Consider the following 20217-nt stretch of genomic DNA (forward strand, 5'->3'; position numbering starts at 1 on the left):
TTGCATTTTGATGCACTGGAAAGGTCTTCGCGTCCCCTCTCACACTCAGTGGATAAAAGATTCTTTATTTTTTATTAAATGAGAAAAAACTAAACACAGTCTCCATGGCTCCATGGTTAAATCCTAAACAATTTGGTAACCCTTCCTTGAGCATGTCAGATCTCTGCAGCTGAATGCAGTCCCTATTGATTGATTGATTGTCCATCTACACTGTACTATTGTTATCCTGTTTTCCTGAATCCCGATTGTGCAGTTGTATTGTCATGTTAGTAGCACACAAGTGCTGATAATTGTTACTACGCCTTAGACTCAATTAAGTATTGATTTGGTGCAGCCTATGTCTGTATAAATACACGGTTTGGTTGTAAGTTATTGTATACTGTACTAAACTTTTTTATTTTTTTAACCTAATTTTGTTTTGTTTTTTCTAAATGTGTTTATTATTATCTGTCTGTTTTGCTGTTGTTTTGAAAATTCAATAAATAAATCATAAAAAATAAGCTACATAGAAAACTCACACTGACAAAATGTACGTATCACATAATAAAACACTCCTTTACATATGTGCTGACTAGCCCTTCACAGAAGTGCTAGATAACAGGAGAACCAGCCTTCAATCAACATTTCACTAGAACTTACCTCAATTAATAGAAACATAATGACAGGCATTAATATAAAACCTCTAATTACATTAATTAAAATGTCTGATCACGACAGGCACATCCTACTGCCTTAAGCTCATTTACATTGGAAAAAGCTCATTATCATATTTATAGTCATTTAATCACATTTATAAAACCATTCATAACATACTCATACTGATAAAGCTTCTTTCACAAGTGCAACCCATTAAATATATTAGAGCCTCATTCAGCAGATGATTCATTCTTTCATTCATCTGCACATGTATTCATTTACACATTCTTTGAGCAGTTTACATCCGCCACAAACACCACCAAGACAGAATGAAAAACAGAAAGAAGCAAGCAGAGAAAAGAAACGCTTGAGAGAATCTCCTGAGACCACAGACAGCCATGCAGTTACCTGTGTTCAGATTGAGAAAGCCATGTGAGATATAGTTAGAGATAAAGAGACAAGGTAAAAAACAAAACAAAACAAAAAAAAACAAACAAACAAACAAAAAAAACCGAAGTGGATCTTACCTGAAAGAAAAGCAAGGGAAAAGGAGAGAGAGGAGAAGAGGAGAGGAGGAAGCATGATGCGTGGTGCTCTGAGAGACAAGTGAGTGTGTATCTCCTGAGCTGCTAGTTCCAGATCTGAGAAAGAGAGAGAGGGAGAGAGAGCGCAGACAGTACTTGGACATAGTCAGTGCCAAACCAGCATGATTCCTAACACACACTCACACGTGTGTGCTTGCGTAAGGAAAACCATGTGCTCTGTCTATTATTTAATGCGCCTTGTTGCAACTTTCCTGTTAAGACTTTGTAAGGCAGGGTACGGACAACAGAAATGTGCGTCTGTGCATATGTATATTTGTCAATATAAGCAGCAAAAACATTAAGGTGGGACATCTTATATGAATAAAAAATATGTATAAAAATTGTGGTGTTATCTAAAAACTACTATAAGATCAAGATCTGTCTAGATTTCCTCAGACCTCAGTGAGATCCTTCAGGAATCACTGATTGGAATCACACATTTGTACTAAAGTTAGCTGTGCGCAATGAGAGACATGCAATGTATTGTAAAATAAAATAAAATTACAAAAAGAAATTAATTAATAAAGTATTACAAACATATTTTTAAAAATAATAGTCAAATAAAATAAATTAGGTGTGCAAAGTGAACTTAGAAAGTAGCACAAAAAAACAAATAAGTAAAAATGTTACACAATTAAGAAATATAAACTAAAGATGAAGAATAACTAGATGAGTAATCATGAGTGTAAGTTTAGTGATTCTCTCAGGTTGAAGGTTAAACATTTTATTAGGCTTCCTAAGTCACTATTTACTAGAATAAACCTTTTAAGCAGCTACTACATAGCTTTGTATTCAGAAAATACCGAGAAATTTCCCTATATAGACCATTTTTATGCTATAATGGAATGCTCTGACTACTGCTATCAGGAATGCCCCCAAAATGGTTCACGAAAGTATTAAAAACGCATATTTAGGCTACGCTTTTATTTACTTTGTTAAATACGTCATTAAATTCTAGTGTGAGAAAAAGGTGCTTAATTAATAAAATGTATTAATGACATTTTTATATTGAATGAGAAATCGTTTATCGTTATATCTCAATTTCATCTCATGTCATGATGACTCACGATTCTAGCAGCCTTTTTTGTTTTTCTTTAAATATCCACAGCGCCCTCTGGAGGAAGCCAGTCAAAAGATACGGGGGCTGCCCTAACGTCACATGACAGAAAGCGTCATCACCGGGCGACAACAGGACAGTAAACAAGCCTGAAACCAGATATCACGCTCTGTTTTTAAATAGAAAGTAAACGGAGATTAAATATGCCCAAAGTGGTGTCTCGGAGTGTTGTGTGCTCGGACACCCGTGACAGGGAAGAGTATGATGATGGGGAGAAGCCTCTGCACGTGTATTACTGTCTGTGTGGCCAGATGGTTCTGGTTCTGGGTGAGTAGTGAAAAGCTCACTGATATAATGGGAACGTTTAAGATTGACTGTGTGTGCTCGGGGTGCGGATATGGTGGCGTTTCGTTTGAAAACTAAACGTTTTTTTGTTTTTATTAATATTATGAATATGTTAGTAAATGAATCGTTTTCGTTCAGTGCTCCGACTCATTCTTCGTTCGCTGAAATATTTTCCTAAGCAGGTGGTTGTTTTCCTACCTTGAAAGAGTCACTTCGATTTGGAAGAAAAGATAGAAATTTTGAATGTATAATAATCAGTGTTGGGGAAAGTTATTTTTAAAAGTAATGCATTACAATCAGGGGTGTAGCCATAATTTCAGAAGTGAGAGGGCAGAAATGTCGGATGTAATACCAGTGTTTATCTGACCATTGTATAACTGATAGATTTTTTATTATTATTATTTTTTTTTTTTAATCTCATCTCTTGCTTTTAATTGGAAATGAATTTGATTTTAATAAGAAATTAACTGCTGTACAATAACCAATTTCTAATTTATTCCCCTATTTTGATTGTAATTGATGATGCTTATGCTAATTTTATGATTTGTTTATGTTCTCTAAACACTTGTGTATTAAGTCCTCATGGATTTTATACAATGTAAAAATAAATTATCACAAAATAAGGCAGAAAAAAACAGTACCTATCAAAAATTCGGAAACATTACAATTGTTTAATGTTTTAGAAAGTTGTCTCCTGCTCACCAAGGCTGGATTTATTTATTAAAGAAAATCCAGTAAAAACAGCAATATTGTAAATTACTATTACAATTTAAAATAGATGTTTTCTATGTGAATATATTGTAAAATGTAGTAAGCCTTCAGTGTCACATGATCCTTCTAATATGATCATTTGCTGTTCAAGAAACATTTCTGATTTTATTAGAAATGTTGAAAACAGTTGTGCTGCTTAATATTTTTGTGGAAACCATGATACAAATCATTTGTGGTTAGATTAAAAAAAAGACTTTTTACTAATCAAGAATGCATTTGATTTATCAAAAGTGACAGTGAAGACATTTATGTTACAAACATTTCTATTTAATAAATGTTAATAAAGTAATGTAATAAATGCAAATAAATGCTGTTCATTATTATTATTATGATTATTATTATTATTATTATTTCTTTTATTTAGACAGGGACAATGCACAATAAAACATTAACCCTGTATATAACAGGGAGAGATGCATTGCACCAGGTTTTAGCAACTTGCTATTTTCCACCCCATTGAACTTTATATTCATTTCTATTCATCAAAGATTCCAGAAAAATGTATGATGGTTTCCACAACAATTTTAAGCAACTGTTTTTAACACTGATAATTATAAGAAATGTTTCTTGAGCAGCAAATCAGCATATTAGAATGATTTCTGAAGGATGATGTGACACTGAAGACTGGATTATGATGCTGAAAATTCAGCTTTGCATCACATGAATAAATTACATTTTAAAATATATTCACATATCAAAACAGCTACTTTAATTTGGAATAATATTTCGCAATTAATATTACTGTTTTTACTGTATATTTGATTTAAAAAATGCAGCCTTGGCGAGCATAAGAGACTTATTTCAAAAACATTAAAAAGGTTGTCAGTTAGATACACAATTCATATACTTTGTCAATTAATACCCTGAGATGGCTTGAAAAACACACATAATACATATATTGTCGCAATTGTGCGTGTTATTGTCTCACGCTTTGCTGAATTATTTCTAATAATTTCGTTATTTCTAATCTATTTCGTTACTTTTTCTCATCTGGACTAGACTGTTTGTTTGTTTGTTTGTTTGTTTGTTTTTATAACAACAAAAAGTTCTATTTTTAGCAAATGTTAAGGCCCTTTCACACCAAAAGTGAAATGAATAAGCCTTAGGCTGAAGCAAGTGCAAATTCATGCCTGTACAGTAGAGGGCGCAGCTCAAACAAACAAGCCTTTCAGCTGCGATGCTATTCTGGAATACAGAAGAATAAGATGCAGCATTTACTGTAGAATTAGTCTAGATAACCATCATGTTCACTCAACACACACATGGCCTCTGCACCTGATACTGATTTCTCTCAACATGGGGACAGGAGAGGTGTCAGTCAATAAATGGGAAAACAAAGTAACTTATTTGAAAAAGTAAAGATTTTTAAATTTCTATTTCTAAATGTTAAAGTAATGTTTCTTTACTAGATACTTGAAAAAGTAATATGATTACGTAACTGGTGTTACTTGTAACGTGTTACCTTCAACAATGGTAATATACAGAATTGTCATATGACAGTTGGAAAAAAATTGATGATTATTGTTATTTATTTATTTTGCCTAAATTTGTGGGGAATTGCTTATGCTTAAACAATCCATCTTGGTGTTTTCACACTGAATAGTTCTAGGAACTAGCCATTAGGATAGTTCTTTGAGAACTAATTTGTTTGCCAGTGTTTGACATGCGCTTGACGTATCAACGTACACTTACGTTACTGATAGTTCCTATAGTGCTGGTTTAGACCCTACTCTGAAGTAGGAGCTAGTTTACTTCCCCAAAAAGGAGGTTCCTAGAACTAAAATCTTTCCCAGTGGTGCAACCATGGCAAAATCCGGGTAGCCAATAGTTCTAGGAACTATGAAAAGGTTCCTCCGGTGCGAAAGCCCTTCTGTAGAATCGTAGCATATTCGAACATAAAGATTTTAATAAATAATCATACAAATTATTTAGAATCTGAAGTAATCTGTTTTAAAGGTGCCTTAGAACTTTTTTTAAAAGATGTAATATAAATCTAAGGTGTCCCCTGAAGGTGTCTGTGAAGTTTCACTCAAAATACCCAATAGATTTTTTTTTATTCATTTTTTTAACTGCCTATTTTGGGGCATCATTATAAATGAGCCGATTCAGGGTGTGTGGCCCTTTAAATCTCGTGCTCCACACCCCAAGAGCTCGCGCTTGCCTTAAACAACATAAAAAAAGTTAAAACAGCTAATATAACCCTCAAAATGGATCTTTACAAAGTGTTCGTCATGCAGCATGTCTAATCGAGTAAGTACAGTGTTTATTTTGATGTTTACATTTGGTTATGAACGAGTTTGATAGTGCTCTGTGGCTAATGGCTAATGCTACACTGTTGGATAGATTTATAAAGAATGAAGTTGTTTATGAATTGTTTATGAAAATGACTGCAAGTGTTTAAAAATGAAAATGCGACGTCTCTTGTCTGCATGAATAAAGTAAGAAACGATGGTAACTTTAACCACATTTAACAGTACATTATCAACATGTTAACGAATCATTTAGAAAGACAATTTACACTGCATTCCAAATTATTATGCAATTGACATATCAGTAAGATTTCAGTACAATAAACATTCAGATTTTAGTTTTTCTAAGAAAATGTTTGTTCGTTTATTTATCCATGCCTTTTTAGATAACTGGTATCAATCTCAGACAAAATAATTTGCCAGATCTATGGAAACCCTACTTAGAGGTTGTTCCACATTATTAAGCAACTCACAGTTCTCATGCAATATGGGGAGGAAGAAAGATCTTTCTGAAGATGAAAAGCATGAAATGGTGCAATGTTGTGCAAAAGGCATGAAAACAACAAATATTGTGTGAAACTGAATGGAGATTATCAAATTATCATAAGATTTGTGAGTGATTTAGAGCACAGCAGAATTCGGTCAGATAAAGGCTTATTAATGAAAGTTCCTATCAAAAAAATTATTGTATTAAAAGGGCAGTGTTGAGCAGCAAACAGGTATTTGAAGCTGCTGGTGTCTCTGGAGTCTCAAGATGCTCTCCATGCAAGCTGGCAGTTGTGCGTAAAGATGCATTTTAGACACCACTAACCAAACCTAACAAAGAGAAACATTTACAGTGGGTGTAAAAATACATTTTCAAACAGTTTTATTGCTGTGGTGTTTTTTTGCAGCATGGGATAGTACATAGTGCATTGTACAATAGTGCGTTGTACTATGCACTATCCTCCTTTTTATACCATAGCTGAAAATGGCCAGTTATGAACTCCACATATCTTGCAAAAGTCATTTTAATACCCTCCATCTCACTTCCCAGTATTCCAGCCCAAATCATCACCCACCAGCTCCTTGCTGACGTCACAGTCTTGTTGGAACGTGGTGGCCATTTACCAACCATCCAGAAATCCATCCATTTAGACCATCCATTGTAGTACGGCATTAGTCAGTGAATAAAACTATTTAAAAATGAGTCTTCATGTATTTGTAAACCCACTGTTAATGTTTCTCTCTGTGAGGTTTGGTTTGGAGTGGCTGAAATGCATTTTTACGCACAACTGCCAGCCTGCATGGAGAGCTTCTCGAGACTCCAGAGACACCAGCAGCTTCAAATACCTGTTTGCTGCTCAACACTGGCTTTTTTTATAGCTGCCCTTTTAATACAAATAATTTTTTTGACAGGAACTTTCCTCAATAAGCCTTTATCTGACCGAGTTCTGCTGTGCTCTAAATCACGCACAAATCTTATGATAATTAAATAATCTCCATTCAGTTTTACACAATATTAGTTGTTTTCATGCCTTTTGCACAGCATTGCACCATTTCATGCTTTTCATCTTCAGAAAGATCTTTCTTCCTCCCCATATTGCATGAGAACTGTGACTTGCTTAATAATGTGGAACAACCTCTAAGTAGGGTTTCCATAGATCTGGCAAATTATTTTGTCTGAGATTTATACCAGTTATCTAAAAATATATGGATAAATAAACAAACATACATTTTCTTAAAAAAAAAACTAAAATCTGAATGTTTATTGTACAGAAATCTTACTGATTTGTCTCTTGCATAATAATTTGGAACGCAGGTTTACAAATATCAATCATGATATCATGGATCATGTCAGTTATTATTGCTCCATCTGCCATTTTTCGCTGTTGTCCTTGCTTGCTTACCTAGTCTGATGATTCAGCTCTGCACATCCAGACGTGTAATCCCTTTCATAATGTTGGGAACATGGGCTGGCATATGCAAATATTGGGGGCGTACACCCCGACTGTTACGTAATATATATTTATATAAGAAGGAGGAAACAATGGAGTTTGAGACTCACTGTATCACTTTCTCTTTCCATGTACTGAACTCTTGTTATTTAACTATGCCGAGGTAAATTCAATTTTTGAGTCTAGGGCACCTTTAACAAATAATTCTGTAAATGATTCAAGGACATAAAGGCAGTCGCATGTCACCTACTGGCGTAACAATGTAATATACTGAAAAGTTCACTGAAAGAATCAGTGACTGAATCTTTCTGGAACTTATTCAAATGATTTGAATCAATGGGATGAATCACCTTACCAATATTCAGATTTGTCCTCTAACATCAGTGTGTTCTCCTCCCGTTTTCACCGGAACTCAGTTGAATGTGTGAACAGGGAAATGCTTTTAGAGCAGGCAGACTGATATTTCACACAGCAGGGCTTTGTTCCGCTCAGCCTCACTTATGTTGTGAATATTGTAGGATAGGTGTCATTTTATACGTCTGGCACTTCAGAATGTGTTATCCTTTACTTTGGACTGTGGACGTGATATGAGATGCTTAGTTTTTTTGGGCATCCCAGTACAGGAATGTCTGTGTTGATCTCTAGAGTCCTGTTCCTAGAACTCTCCTGGATCTGTCCAAACTCTTGCATTTAGCACATAGACACTTGTTTTTGTCTAAGTATTAGTGTACTGAGTAGCCTAGTGGTTAAAGATCTTGGCTGGTAACTGAAATTATTGTAACTTGAAACCTCAGCAAGGGGTAATTAGGACTTCAGTATTCAAGTACTCAATTCAATACTTTAATAATTGTGGCCTTCACTTCACTAATCTTTATTCACAGGTTTCTCTTCCCTGTTCCTAATTAATTTCTTTGTAAAAAGTAAATTGACCTCAATAATATAATAATTTTCATCTGGTCTAAATAATGGTAATGTGCTGCAGAATGTGATTTATTTATTTAATATATTTATTTAAAATTATATTATATATTACATATGAATAAATTATTACATATTATATTAATCATTTCACTTCATGATATCCTGATGTAAAAATCCCTTTGAGATATAGTTATGTCATGAATTGATGGTTTGTATGTCCTTCAAGTGATTACTGCCTTCTCCAGCACAGTTGTTGGCTTATTCACCTTAGAAAGAGTTTGATAATAACACATTTACTTGAAATATATTCAGAAGCTGAGGATAATTCACATGCCATTGTTCTTCTTTTCATTTGTAAGGTGTTTTTCAGGTGATTTCATTTTGGAAATGAAATGAGTGTGATTAAACTAGCTCTCTGTTGTATTTATGTTCATTATAATGCTTTTAAAATCAAACTTTGTGAAGGTAAATCATTATAAAATCTCCAAACTTGTATGACCTCCTTTCTTTTGTGAAACATAAAAGAAGATATTTTGAGAAATGTGTCAGTGTTTTTGTCCATGCAATGGATGTCATCAAAACTGTTTGCAATACAGGTTTGGAACAACATGTGGGTGAATAAATGAGTAAATGATGACAGAATTACTTTTATATTTTGGTGTACAATCAACACTAATATTGGATCTCAATGTTCTAGATGATATCTATGGGAAAAGGTCAGTGAGACCATACTGGTCGATAGGGCATCACTTTTCTGCTTTACAAAGTCTATAGGTTTTGTCTGTTGGTCCTGCAGTGTGTGTGCTTTGTGTAAAGAAGTTAGGAGAAAGATAATTAAGCTGCTGTGTTCCTTTTTAGACTGTCAAATAGAGAAATTACCCATGAGACCACGGGACAAAGCCAGAGTGATTGATGGAGCAAAACACGCCCACAAGTTCTGCAACGTGGAGGAAGATGAGGCTGTGTACTTGAAAAGGTGTGTTTGTGTCTGTAAGTTATTAGGTATTGATTAAGGTAGGGATTGATTAAGATTAACTAACCGCTGGATGTTCCTGTGCAGGTCAGAGGGCATCGAAAGACAGTTTCGCAAAAAATGTGGAAAGTAAGTGAACCCGCATACCCATTTCACAATACCTCACAGCACATACAACATGCATACGATACAAATGCACAATATTGGACAGTGTACACAGTGTGAAGTGTGTCACATACAAGACACAATTATGCATCACTTGATTACAGAAACAATATACTCAGTTATAACCTAAAATTATTACATGCCACAGATCTCTGGAATACTTGATTTTCATTGGACAGTTGCACCATATTGCGGTCCAATGGTTTTTTTAATTATTATTGGGTAATGACCACTAACTGTATTTTGAAAACAAATAATACTTTTATTCATCAAAGATGCATTAAATTGAACAAAACTGATGATAGCAAAGACATTTATAATGTTATAAATGATAATAAATACTGTTGAACTTTCTATTCATTAAAGAATCCTGAGAAGGAAAAAAAAAGTGTTTCATAGTTTCCACAAAAATATAAAGTGGCACAACGGTTTTCAATATGGATAATAATAAGAAATGTTTCTTGAGCACCAAATCAACACATTCAAATCAGCAAATTCCATCCATCAAATATTATATTAATATACAACAGTTATTTTGAATTTTAATAATATTTAAATAATATTATATTTTACAATTTTTTACTGTATTTATGATTAAATAAATGCATGAGAAACTTTCAAAAACATTTAAACAAACATTAAAATCTTACAGACCACAAACTTTTGAACGGTGGTGTAATAAAATTTAATTCACATTGTTATATGGATAATGTACAGTCAGATGGTCATTATCGCAAAATAACCCCCTTCAGGATGATACAAGATCCTGCTCACTGTGTCAGAGCTTCACAATCCTGTCCATACCATTTAGCCTCAAAATGTATGACTCAGACATGAAAACCATGTTTTTTTTCTTATAATATCTCTCGTGCCTAAATAAGCTTGTACAACAGTCAGTCCTGAACTTCCTGTCACCATGATGATTCTGTCATGCTGTGGCCCAAGAGAACCTCAAGGCTTAGAGAATAATTGCACCAATGGGGGTTTGCTTGTAAAATGTGCTAATTATGTGTTATCTCAGCATTTTTTACAAGTTTTATTCCTCTCTGAGTCAGCTGATCCAACCATCCCTTAAACATCAACACTAAAGTAGCGTTCCAGACAAGGTTGGACATGGAAATATCCCAAATTATATGTTCCACTTCAGACCTCAGTGAGTTCCAGACAATCAGAATTCATGTTCACATGTTGATGTCAATTATGACAAAAATAGAATAAAAACAACATAAAATTGCTTTGAAAACAGCTGACGAAAAGCAAAAATTATATTATTACACAAAATTAATGTCTAATGTTAAAGTTTGTTTTTACATCTATGCTCATTGAAAGCAGGACTTGCTAGCAAGTGGTACTCATTGCAGAATCAAATGACGTCCAGCTCCTCCTCTTTTTCTAATGGGGTGGAGGGATAGAGTTAAAGGGTTAGTTCACCCAAAAATGAGAATTATGTCATTGATGACTCACCCTCATGTCGCTTCAAACCCGTAAGACCTCCGTTCATCTTCGGAACACAGTTTAAGATATTTTAGATTTAGTCTGAGAACTTTCTGTCCCTCCATTGAAAATGTATGTACGGTAGACTGTCCATGTCCAGAAAGGTAATAAAAACATAATCAAAGTAGTCCATGTGACATCAGTGGGTTATAGTTATAGTTAATTTGTTGAAGCATCGAAAATACATTTTGGTCAAAAAATAACAAAAACTACGACTTTATTCAGCATTGTCTTCTCTTCCGGAATCCTTTCCATTGAATTGATGCCATTAAATTGATTCCATTGAATGCTTTCATCTGGCGGCGTTGGTAATGCACTTTTACGTCGCGTGGTTGTTTTTGGCGATTAGGACATCCGCGACATTTTGATAAAGGTTTTATAAAGGTTTTAGAATGATTCATTCATTTCCACTGGCCAAATAGTATTTTAATAGTTTTAAACAATTCGAAATTTATGCAGTTTTGCTGATAAGGTGAACATATCTTTTAGGAAGTTTATAGGCTACTTTTAATGGAAACAGATAGGCCTACTTATTTATTGCAGTGTAATCGTCTGTCTCGGCGTGTCACTGACAAAGTATTTTAAAAAGAAAACATGCAAATCTTACTGTTTTCCTCATATTATATCCTTCAAATGGTAATTGTTTGGAGATCCTTCACACAACATTAACACCTCTTGCAGCTGCGGTTGTACAGTAAGATATTATTGGACCTATTCAAACTGGACAACGGTCCATTCAACCACCAAATCCAGCAGTGTCTTCCATTATATCCAAGTTGGCTGTGCATCATTGGTCATCGTTCTCGCTAAAATATTTTGTTATACTCATACCATCTGTAGTTTAGTTTAAAGAGAAATTATTGTGCTCCTATCACTCCTCAAAAAAAACAGCGTGTCACAGGAAAAGTGATCGAAAGCACGTCTACTATCACAATTCATATCACTTTTGTTTAACTTCTGCGTAATGTCATTTCAGTGCTTATCGGCAATAGTGAAAGTGTAATATTAATGTAAATGTTTATCAAGTGAAAACTTGTTTCCACGTGAGTTTAAATAATTCTTTTATTTATTTGAACTGTTATTGTGAACATTTACTGTATATATGATTATGACTCTTAATGAGGATTTAAAGTGGTTTCCCTTTATATGCCGTCAGTCCCTCAGCTCACCATCAGTGTCGCCAAACTGCTCTGTCTCCAAAATGGGTCAGAGTTTACATGGAAGTGCACAAATTTTCCCTTCAAGTTTGTTTTATAAATCACAACTTATGCATCGGAACTGGCGTACGCACACAACGGGGCTGGAAACGTTTTATAAATGAGGCCCCAGGCCCGGCTCCAGCTTTGAGATGTAGGGTGGGCCAAGTGAAATTCCTGGTGGGCCCAGAGTTTCAACATTATTTTATTTTTTCCCCATAACAAAAGGGGCAGGTCTTGAAAGGGACTCTCTATATTTAAAGGTCTCAATGCTAAGGTTCATTCTGGTTCAGATTTTTACTTGCCCTGCAAAAATTTTCACATGTGACAGTTAGACTGGATTATAGAATGGATGATACCCATCTGTATTTTTAGTACACAAGCCATAGTTCAGCTATGAGTGACAAGCACTGTTAGTGTGAAATCACAACGGGCGCGTGCTGCTCCCGCTCTTCATAAGCACACCTTCTGCGCTGCCTCCTGCTTGCGCATCCGGTATGAAGCATGCGTAAGAGTCAACACTCGATGTATTCTCATACATCTTAATAACCATGTTTCAACTGCTTTTCTGTGTGTGTGTAGGTGTGGTCTTCTCTTGTTTTATCAGCATCAGATGAAGAGCACTCCAGCGACATTTATTGTGGATGGAGCGCTGGTGAAGTTCGGCCAGGGATTTGGCAACACAAGCGTATACAGCCAGAAACAAGAGGCACCAAAGAAAGTCAGGGTAAGACACTACATTTTTATTTTAAAAGATGTAAGAGAATTACAGAATATAAGGTCAGTTTGTGTCATAAGCATGTGTGTGATTTGAAGGTTATGATGACAAAGCGCACCAAAGACATGGGCAAGTTTAGTTCAGTTACTGTTTCGACGATTGATGAAGAAGAGGAAGAGATTGAAGCGGTGAGTTTAAGTTCATCAGCTGCCCATCAGGCCTGACTCATCCCTTACATCATATCTCTTTGTTGAAGAGCTATGATTGATTGTGATTGGTTTATCCTACAGAGAGAGGTGGCAGACTCTTATGCCCAGAATGCCAAAGTGATTGAGAAACAGCTGGAGAGGAAAGGAATGAGCAAGAGACGACTTCAGGAACTGGTAAGCGCACACACAGGGAGATGAAAGAAGGGGCGATGTGCATTCATGCTTGAGGCAAATTGAAACTTTAATAAAGTCTGCACAGCTAATGAATTTAATGTTAAAGATGACAGAGACCCCCTCACACACACACACACACACACACACACACACTATCTTAATCTTATTTACCTTGGCAGCATTTTAAAGTGTGTTGGTTAAGCAGCTGAAGGCTTGTATTTAATTATCTTAAAGAGTGTGGAGATAAGCATACATGAGATTCTGAGTCACACTGGAAACACACACACACATTAGACCAGTGGTTCTCAAACTGGGGGGCACAGAGTTATAAAATGGAGGATCTCTGCAAGGCAATGGGATAGTGTAGTAGAGTCAGCAGATGTTATGCCAATGAAACCTCTGATACAAGATCCCACTTATGCAGCTGCTTTCCACAGAAGTAAATAATTGAACACAAAACATTGATTTGACATTTTATTATCTCTGTACAACTAGCAGTACCCGCTTGAGCGATTTGTTATCAGTTACAGACCGCTGAATATTGCGATTGAAGAATCAGAACTGAGTATTGCTGGGAGCTGTGTAAAAATATAAGTGAATGATCCATGGTTCTGCACTAAGCATGGACATGTTTGTGAAAGGACTGCCAGTTCCAAGTAACCGTAAAGCAGACAATGAATCTACTTTAAACTCAAGTGTCTACACCAGATGCGACAGGGGGACGTGACAAAAAGATTCAAGATTACTTTATTGGTCTCTAAGGACATTTGTCTTGGACAATTGAAAGCAAATTGAACCCATTATAATCAGTGATGCTGTCTACAATGGATCTGATGCGACTTGACAAATGCCCCACAAACTGATGCCTCATTCTATTTCTGACATACTCCAAGTTCTGAGAGTATGTCAGAAATAGTTCACAAAGGACAAATGGATTTGTAACTTTCACTTTGACATGTCCAGTGTAGACAGCCTCACCAAACTGTGTAGACACAGTGTTTTAAAGACAAGAATATATGATGAGGCATATCTCTCCCTTGGATTCACCAGTACAATGGTGAGTAATGAAGAGAGCCCACAGTGTTTTGCGTGCCTCAGAATATTGGTTTCCGAATCAGAAAAAAAACTGCACAAGTGTGGTTACTCGAGAGAAATCGCAGATCATTAGCAAACTTAAGATGCTGCAGAAACATTACACTTCACATCCTGATGTCACATGTCTTTACGGGATCTTTACAGGATGTATGTGAACACACGCACAGATTCCAGAAAGAGAACCAAAATCAAATTATTATATTTTCTGGAATCTGTGTGAAAGGGGCTTTAGAGACACAAAGAGAAGCTCATTGAAGTTAATTAGTTCGATAGTACTGTATTAATTACAATGTTTCAAAAAAATCCTATAGGATTTTGCAAGTGATGTCATGTCTGAGAGTGTTTTTATGTGGGTGCATGTTGGTGGAGGGGTTTAAATGTTTTTCTCTAGGGGGGCCGGCAGAAAAAGTTTGGGAACCAATACATTAGACCAATTTGAAGCCATGTCATAAGCAAATTTTACAAATATCATACACATACATGTTCTTTATATATATTTTTACTAGAGGGTGCAGGTCACTATAGTTAATTTATGTAAGTGAGGATAGTAAAATAAAGTAAACTGTGACTGCTCAGCGTTAATGAGTATACCCCCTTTGAAAAGTAACATTTTAAACAATATCTCAATGAACAAAAACAATTTCCAAAATGTTGACTAAGTTTTATATAACATCTGTTTAACTTATAACATGAAAGTAAGGTTAATAATGTAAGTTAGAGAACAAAATTTTCAGTTTTACTCAAATTAGGGTGATGCAAAAATGAGTACACTGAAAGTCTCTGGAGCAAAGCAAAATTTTAGACTACAAATGTCTAATTTAACAAGAATTAAACCACAGGTAATTATTCATTACACAGGTGTCTAGCAGACAGTTGACTATAAAAGGATGTTAAAACCCCTTCCCATTTCATGCTGTCAGCAATGGCACCACATGGAAGAGAAATGTCACAAGACATGAGAAAGAAAACAATTTCTTTACACCAGAAAGGTGAAGGCTACAAGAAGATCAGCAAAGCTTTACTTATCAGTCAGAATACTGTAGCAAAAGTGGTACAAAAATTAAAAAAGGCTCAGAGACGTCCAGCCTCTCCATGAAAGTTAACACATCGACAAAAGCATCTTCTGATGAGAAGGGTTGAAGAAAATCGGCATGCAAGTTCACTGCACTTACCTAAAGAAGTAGAAAGCCAAACTGGGGTGACTGTTTCCCGTGACACAATATGGCGTACACTGCAGAGGAATGGCATGCATGGGTGCCGTCCACAAAAGAAGCCTCTCCTAAAGCCCAGGCACAAAAAAGCCCACTTAGAGTTTGCCAGGGCCAATGCTGACAAAGATGAATACTACTGGGACTCTATACTCAGGATTGATGAGACCAAGATAAATGTTTATGGAACTGATGGCTTCAAAACTGTATAGTTTCACAAAGGTGAGGAATACAAAGAAAAATGCATGGTGTCTACAGTGAAACATGGTGGTGGCAGTGTCCTTATGTGGGTCTGCATGAGTGCTGCTGGTGTCGGGGAGCTGCATTTCATTGATGGCATCATGAATTCACAGATGTACTGCTCTATACTGAAAGAGAAGATGCTACCATCACTCCGTGCCCTTGGTCGTCGTGCACTTGGTCGTCGTGCACTTTTCCAACATGACGATGATCCTAAACACACATCTAAGGCCACTGTTGGATGTCTAAAGAAGAACAGAGTGAAAGTGATTCAGTGGCTCCTGATCTGAACCCAATCGAACACCTATGGGGAATTCTGAAGAGACAAGTTGAACATCACTCTCCATCCTCTCTAAAAGAGGTCATTCTTGAAGAATGGAAAAAGATAGAAAATGTCGCCAACTTATTAATTCCATTACTAGAAGACTTGGTGCTGTCATTAAAAGTCATGGAGGCCATACAAAGTACTAGATGTAGTAGTTTTTATTGTGGGGTGTACTCATTTTCGCATCACCCCAATTTGAGTAAAACTGAAAAATGTGTAATCTAAGTTATATTATTTACCTTTCATGTTATAAGTTAAACAGATGTTATATTAAACTTAGTCTTGTCAACATTTTAGGAATTGTTTTGTGTTCATTGAGATATTGTTTAAAATGTTACTTTTCAAAGGGGGTGTACTCATTTACGCTGAGCACAGTATTATACCCAAAAATTCTTTATACTGTGGACTACAAGTATAATTGATATAAATTTGGAACCAAACATTATTCATACACTTTGACCTGACCAGGTTTTGCTTTTGTGTTATCGGACATAATTAAGATTAATTTTTCCTGACACAGTTTAACTCTGAGATCTTGTCATATTTTATTACTATTTTTTAAAAGTATAGTGAATAAACTGAATTAATGAATAAAAAGTTCAAGGTGTCTGATTTTATTTATTTATATATACAGTGTTCTAAACAAATATTGGCACCCTTAGTAAATATGAGCAAAGGTGGCTGTGAAAATAAATCTGCATTGTTTATCTTTTTGATCTTTCATTCAAAAAGATCACAAAATTCTAACCTTTCATTGAAGGAAAAGAATTGAAAATGGGTGGAAAAGCTCATTATGAAATAAATGTTTTTCTCCAACAGAAGTTTGCCACAATTATTGGCATCCCTAGAAATTCTACAAAACACTACCGTTCAAAAGTTTGGGATCCGTAAGATTTTTAATATTTTTAAAAGAAGTTTTGTCTGCTCACCAAGATTGCATTTATTTAATTAAAAATCCAGCAAAAACAGTAATATTATTACAATTTAAAATAACTGTTTTCTATTGGAATATAATATAAAATGTAATTTATTTCTGTGTTGGCTGTTTCTTGAGCAGCAAATCAGCATATTAAAATGATTTCTTAAGGATCATGTGACACTGAAGACTGGAGTAATGATACTGAAAATTCAGATTTGCCAACACAAGAATAAGTTACATTTTCAAATATTTTAATAAGTTATTTTAAATTGTAATAATATTTCACAATATTACTGATTTTACTGTATTGTTTATTAAATAAATGCAGCCTTGGTGAGCAGACGGAACTTCTTTATAAAACATTAAAAATGTTACCGATCCTAAACTTTTGAACAGTAGTGTATATGAGAGAGAGAGAGAGAGATACAGATAGATGTAATCAAACATATTTTTTAAAAATTAAACATTTAATTACACAATCATTTTTAACATTGATAATTATAAGAAATGTTTCTTGAGCAGCAAATCAGCATATTAGAATGATTTCTGAAGGATCATGTGACACTGAAGATTGGAGTAATGACACCACCTTTTAAAATATTCAAATAGAAAATTATTTTAAATTGTAATATTTTACAATATTACTGTTTTTACTGTATAATAAATGCAGCATTAGTGAACATAAGTGAGTTCTTTAACAAAAAAAAAAAAAAATAGTATATGGGCATCAGCAGGGGACTTCCCTGTTCCCATTCAGTTTGAAACACTGCTGTGCAAACACAAAAAAACCTCATAAATCAAGTCCATTTGAGCTGTAGAACTGCACTCTGAGAATTTCTAGACATGATACTAAAACTACAGCTGAGAGGAACAGAGAGAATTTTGCAGATGTAGGCAAGAGTATGACTGCGGGAGATGTTGAGTTTTGCTATTGCACACATCGAGAAAACACCTGAGCTCACACAAGCTCTGCTATTGTGATCTGTGTATGAATGAGTTTCTTAAAGGTGCTGTAGAATTGAAAATTGAATTTACCTCAGCATAGTAAAATAGAGTTCTGTACATGGAAATGACATACAGTGAGTCTCGAACACCATTGTTTCCTCCTCCTTATGTAAATTTGATTTGTGCAAACGAACTCTGAAGAACAGGCGAATCTCAACATAACACCGACTGTGACTAATTATATGCTGTATAATTCATAAACACAACTTCATTCTTTATAAATCTCTCCAACAGTGTGTAATTTTAACGTTAGCCGCGTTAGCCACAGAGCACTAACAAACTCATTCAGAATCTAATGTAAACATCCAAATACGCAATCTAATATGCTACATGACGAACACTTTGTAAAGATCCATTTTGAGGGTAATATTAGCTGTGTGAACTTTGTTTATGCAATGTATTATAGAGTCGCAAGCTTGGGGGCGGGGAGTGTGAGCATTTAAAGGCGATGTGCGCTGAATCGGCCCATATTTAATTATGCCCCAAAATAGGCAGTTAAAAAACTCTATGGGGTATTTTAAGCGGAAACTTCACAGACACATTCAGGGGACACCTTAGACTTATATTACATCTTGTGAAAAGCATTCTATGGCACCTTTATAAAAAAAAAAAAAGAAAAAAAAAAAAAGAAAAAGATAGTTGCTTACAATACTCCGTGTATAATGTGCGAATGGAAATGCTACCAGGCATTTACCATCTATAAAACCACAAAGAAAAATTCATGTGTCATAAATGGGTACATGTGTTCTCATGACTGATCTGAGTGCTGTTTCTCTCCACACAGGCCGAACTCGAGGCTAAGAAAGCCAAGATGAAGGGAACTCTCATCGACAACCAGTTCAAATGAAGATACCAGGTGTAAATGAGAGAAAGAGAGAGAGAAAGAGAATGAATGTGTTGTCTGCATGTAGTTACTGGAAAGTGTGTATATTTTATTCAGTTGTGTATGTATGAAGGGAATAGGGACTGAAGTGTTGTTTTGTTTTTTGTTTTTTGTTACTTTGTTTTACTATTTTTAATTACAAATTTGTTTAAATGTTTGAATTGTAAAACTGTTTTCCATGCTATTCTTTATTAAACAACAACCAACTGAATGCCATTATGTCAGCTGCTAAAATCATCTTTTTATCAATCATACATGATTGTATGTAACTGTTCATAAATTCCCACTGCACTATAATTTCAAAGCTAGCGTGTTTGTGACATGTTTGCAGTAGCGTCTGTGCATGCTTGAGTCATGATGAGTTTTGTTGGCAAGATTGATCAAGCAAATCACTGGCAGTTCCATGTGGACAGAACCTCTTAGAGAACCTCTGAGGAGTGATGATGTGCACCTGCGGGAAGACAGGTGAATTTGTATGGCTTGGCCAATGTTTCAGCAGTCTTATATGGTCTGTGATTAATGATCAGATTCTGGATCAGTGAACAGTACATGAGCCTTATTTCACACCTGCACAGACCCCAGTGTGACATTGTACTGGCACAGGTGCAGTTAATCGCCCCTCACGCTGGTCAGGCATCACACCAGACCGTCTGAAACGAACCAATGAAGGGCTCAGCTGCTGCTGACATTTGAATTGATTAGGATGTTTTTAGTTAATTTATATATATATATATATATAACAACTAGCCTACAGAGGATAAGTGGTTTGGTGGATGGGTGAATCATCATTTGTTTACACACTACACAACATTGCATAATATAATTGGTGTAGCAATAATACAATAACTTCTTAATTGTTTAATATATTGTAAATAGGACAATGAAAAGATGCAAATGAAGGCTGGCTTTAAAACCTCTTAAATAGATGATTATTAAAACGACAGTTCAGAAATGCAATTTTGGGTAAAAAGGTGTTGGAGTTGGAGTTTGGTGGTATAATGACAGAAATTAGGCATGCAGGCCTGCTGTGAATGTCTCACTGACAAATTGTTTGTTTTGAGAAAATGTTCAAATTATGAGAAATTGTCAGTAACTGAGTCAGCTCTTTGATTT

The 20217-nt window shown here is 35.2% G+C and overlaps 2 protein-coding genes across 2 annotated transcripts in view; one reads left to right on the forward strand and one right to left on the reverse strand.

The window, feature by feature from the left end:
- Positions 1–1218, reverse strand: part of rxfp2l (relaxin family peptide receptor 2, like) — a 61747-nt gene extending 60529 nt beyond the window's left edge. Inside the window, exon 1 of the mRNA XM_067406924.1 lies at positions 1164–1218. Coding sequence (XP_067263025.1) covers positions 1164–1218 — 55 coding nt within the window. The remainder of the gene's footprint in view (positions 1–1163) is intronic.
- A 1156-nt stretch (positions 1219–2374) lies between these two features.
- On the forward strand, positions 2375–19423 carry steep1 (STING1 ER exit protein 1). Its single transcript, XM_067406529.1, has 7 exons — positions 2375–2604; positions 9359–9476; positions 9561–9602; positions 12911–13055; positions 13145–13234; positions 13337–13429; positions 19006–19423. Exons 1-7 carry the CDS (start codon positions 2481–2483, stop codon positions 19066–19068), a joined length of 675 nt encoding a protein of 224 aa, XP_067262630.1. The 5' UTR covers positions 2375–2480; the 3' UTR covers positions 19069–19423.
- The last annotated feature ends 794 nt before the right edge of the window (positions 19424–20217 follow it).

Source organism: Chanodichthys erythropterus, chromosome 13, assembly GCF_024489055.1.
Source record: "Chanodichthys erythropterus isolate Z2021 chromosome 13, ASM2448905v1, whole genome shotgun sequence".
Taxonomy (NCBI): Eukaryota; Metazoa; Chordata; class Actinopteri; order Cypriniformes; family Xenocyprididae; genus Chanodichthys; species Chanodichthys erythropterus.

What these genes read in the sequence shown, in the direction of transcription:
- steep1 (XM_067406529.1), top strand. Translation starts at nt 2,481, where the DNA reads ATGCCCAAAGTGGTGTCTCGGAGTGTTGTGTGCTCGGACACCCGTGAC. An exon ending in AGGCACCAAAGAAAGTCAGG is followed by an intron (nt 13,056 to 13,144) that starts GTAAGACACTAC and finishes TGTGATTTGAAG; the next exon opens with GTTATGATGACAAAGCGCAC. An exon ending in AGAGACGACTTCAGGAACTG is followed by an intron (nt 13,430 to 19,005) that starts GTAAGCGCACAC and finishes CTCTCCACACAG; the next exon opens with GCCGAACTCGAGGCTAAGAA.